The sequence below is a fragment of the Vicia villosa genome, unplaced genomic scaffold (assembly GCF_029867415.1).
Source record: "Vicia villosa cultivar HV-30 ecotype Madison, WI unplaced genomic scaffold, Vvil1.0 ctg.001311F_1_1, whole genome shotgun sequence".
Taxonomy (NCBI): domain Eukaryota; kingdom Viridiplantae; phylum Streptophyta; class Magnoliopsida; order Fabales; family Fabaceae; genus Vicia; species Vicia villosa.
Window position 1 is genome coordinate 334,212 of NW_026705570.1, and position 2,415 is coordinate 336,626.

A 2,415-nucleotide genomic window follows, 5' to 3' on the forward strand; every position below is an offset into this window, starting at 1 on the left:
GGATTAGATCTTTTGGCGATGCTTGGATGTTTCTTTTAGTTTCTTATCGTGCTTACTAGTTCTTGTATTTTGGATATGTACTCTTATGATGTACTTATATTTGGCCATGATACATTCGGCTTATGTGTTCGTGTACTTCTATTTCCGCTGCAAACATTATGTAATTGTTGTCTTATGAACCATATTTAATACTTTATGCATATTATTCTAGACATATATGTGTGGGGTGTTACAGTTGGTATCAGAGCAGGTCGATCCTCGACTTTGCTAAGACGCATCATAATGCAGTACAATTCTGCCTCATATGTGTATGATCAGTATGATTCCTTATGTCTTATTTATGGCATCGAGCCTGATCAACTTGATTCCATGCGTAGGACAGACAGGGAGATGGCTGAGCAACGCAGAGGTCCCGGGAGGCCCAGAACTAGGAACGTGGAGCCCGAGCAAGTAACTGGAAGTGCAGGTGTGCCTTGGCAACAGATGATGCAGCAGATGATGCAGCAAAATCAGATGATGGCTCAAATGATGCAAGGCATGCATGGACAACAACCTCCTACTCAAGTTCCCGTTCCTCAAGCTGCAGCTGGACCAGACTTTCGTGCTTTCTTCAGGATGGATCCTCCAGAATTTGTTGGCGGACTTGACTCTCTTTTGGCCCATGATTGGTTAGCTGGTATGGAAAGGGTGTTCCAAGCTATTCAGTGTACTGAAGAAGAAAAGGTGATCTTTGCTACTCAGAAGATGAAGGGACCGGCTCTTAGGTGGTGGAACACTGCATCTACCTATTTCACCACACAAGAGATTCCTAAGGATTGGAAACACTTTAAAGTAGCATTCTTGGAGAAGTATTTCCCTAATAGTGTGAGGACTCAGAAGGAGCGAGAATTCCAGAACTTCAAGCAAGGTGACATGTCTGTTTCTGAATATGCGGAGAAGTTCGAGGACTTGGCTGATTATTCCCGACAAGCTGTTTATGCTCCGGATGAACTATGGAAGATTGACCAGTTCATGATGGGTTTAAGGGCCGACATTGCTCATAGTGTATCCCAAAGAGAGTTCACTACTTATGCTGAATGTCTAAGACAATGCTATGTTGCTGAAAACAGTTTGAAAAGGGTTCAAGAAGAGAGGAACCAGAACAGGACTAATTTTAGGGAGCAAGGAAGATCTACTCAACACTTGAGGCCCCGTAATCCTCCACCAAAGATGAAGCAAGGCCACGGTGACCGATTCCCTCGACCTCCCTTTTGTGACAAGTGTAGGAGGAAGCACACTGGAAGTTGTGAGATTTCTTCTGTTAGATGTTATGAGTGTGGCGAGCAAGGTCACGTAATAAGGAACTGCCCGAAGAAGAGAGCTCCTGAAAAGACTGCAGGTCGTGTGTACACCCTGGATGCAAGAAAGGCTAAAGGAAACAACAATCTCATTGCGGGTACGTGTTATGTTAACAACCAACCTTTATGTGTTCTAGTCGATTGTGGAGCTACTCATTCTTTTGTCTCTACCGAGTGTGTTTACCGACTTGGTTTGGAAGTTATTCCATTAACCGAACCCATGATTATTTCTTCGGCGACGGATGATACTGTGGAAGCTCGACTGATTTGTAAAGACTGTTCAATGTCTTTTAATGGTTGAGACTATCCAATTGATCTAATTTGCTTACCCCTCAAGAGGCTTGATGTTATTCTAGGGATGGATTGGTTGTCTCTTAATTCGGTGTATATTGGTTGCAAAGAGAAGGCCATATTCATTCCTGCAGAAGAGACTTCTTCCGATGATGCAATTACCAAGTTGATAGAAGGTACGATCAGCGCGGTTAATTACCTCTTTTCTCAAGAAAGATCCTTTCTTTTAGTTCTTTTTAAGGAACCTTCTGTAAGGGTAGAATTTCATGAGATTCCCGTGGTTTGCGAATTTCCTGATGTATTTCCTGAGGATATCACTTCTCTTCCTCCAGAAAGGGAATCGGAATTCTCAATTGATCTTATTCCTGGAACAACCCCAGTTTCCATCACTCCATATATGATGTCTCCTATTGAACTCAGAGAACTGAAGAGCCAATTAGAAGAGCTTCTTGCTAAGCATTTTATCCAACCCAGTGTTTCTCCATGGGGAGCTCCTGTTCTTTTAGTAAAGAAGAAAGACGGAAGTATGCGCTTGTGCATCGATTATCGTCAGCTGAACAAAGTTACCATAAAGAACAAATATCCATTACCATGGATTGATGACCTCCTAGATCAGTTGAAAGGAGCCAGTGTGTTCTCGAAGATTGATCTTAGGTCAGGATACCATCAAATCCGAGTGAAGAGCTCAGATGTACCTAAGACTGCATTCAGGACCCGATATGGTCACTACGAGTTTTTAGTTATGCCATTTGGTGTGACTAATGCTCCGGCAGTTTTCATAGATTAC

The 2,415-nt window shown here is 42.8% G+C and overlaps 1 protein-coding gene across 1 annotated transcript; it reads left to right on the forward strand.

The window, feature by feature from the left end:
• Positions 1-390: 390 nt before the first annotated feature.
• LOC131634543 (uncharacterized) lies at positions 391-1,638 on the forward strand. The gene is made up of 2 exons (XM_058905212.1): positions 391-1,007; positions 1,266-1,638. Exons 1-2 carry the CDS (start codon positions 391-393, stop codon positions 1,636-1,638), a joined length of 990 nt encoding a protein of 329 aa, XP_058761195.1.
• The last annotated feature ends 777 nt before the right edge of the window (positions 1,639-2,415 follow it).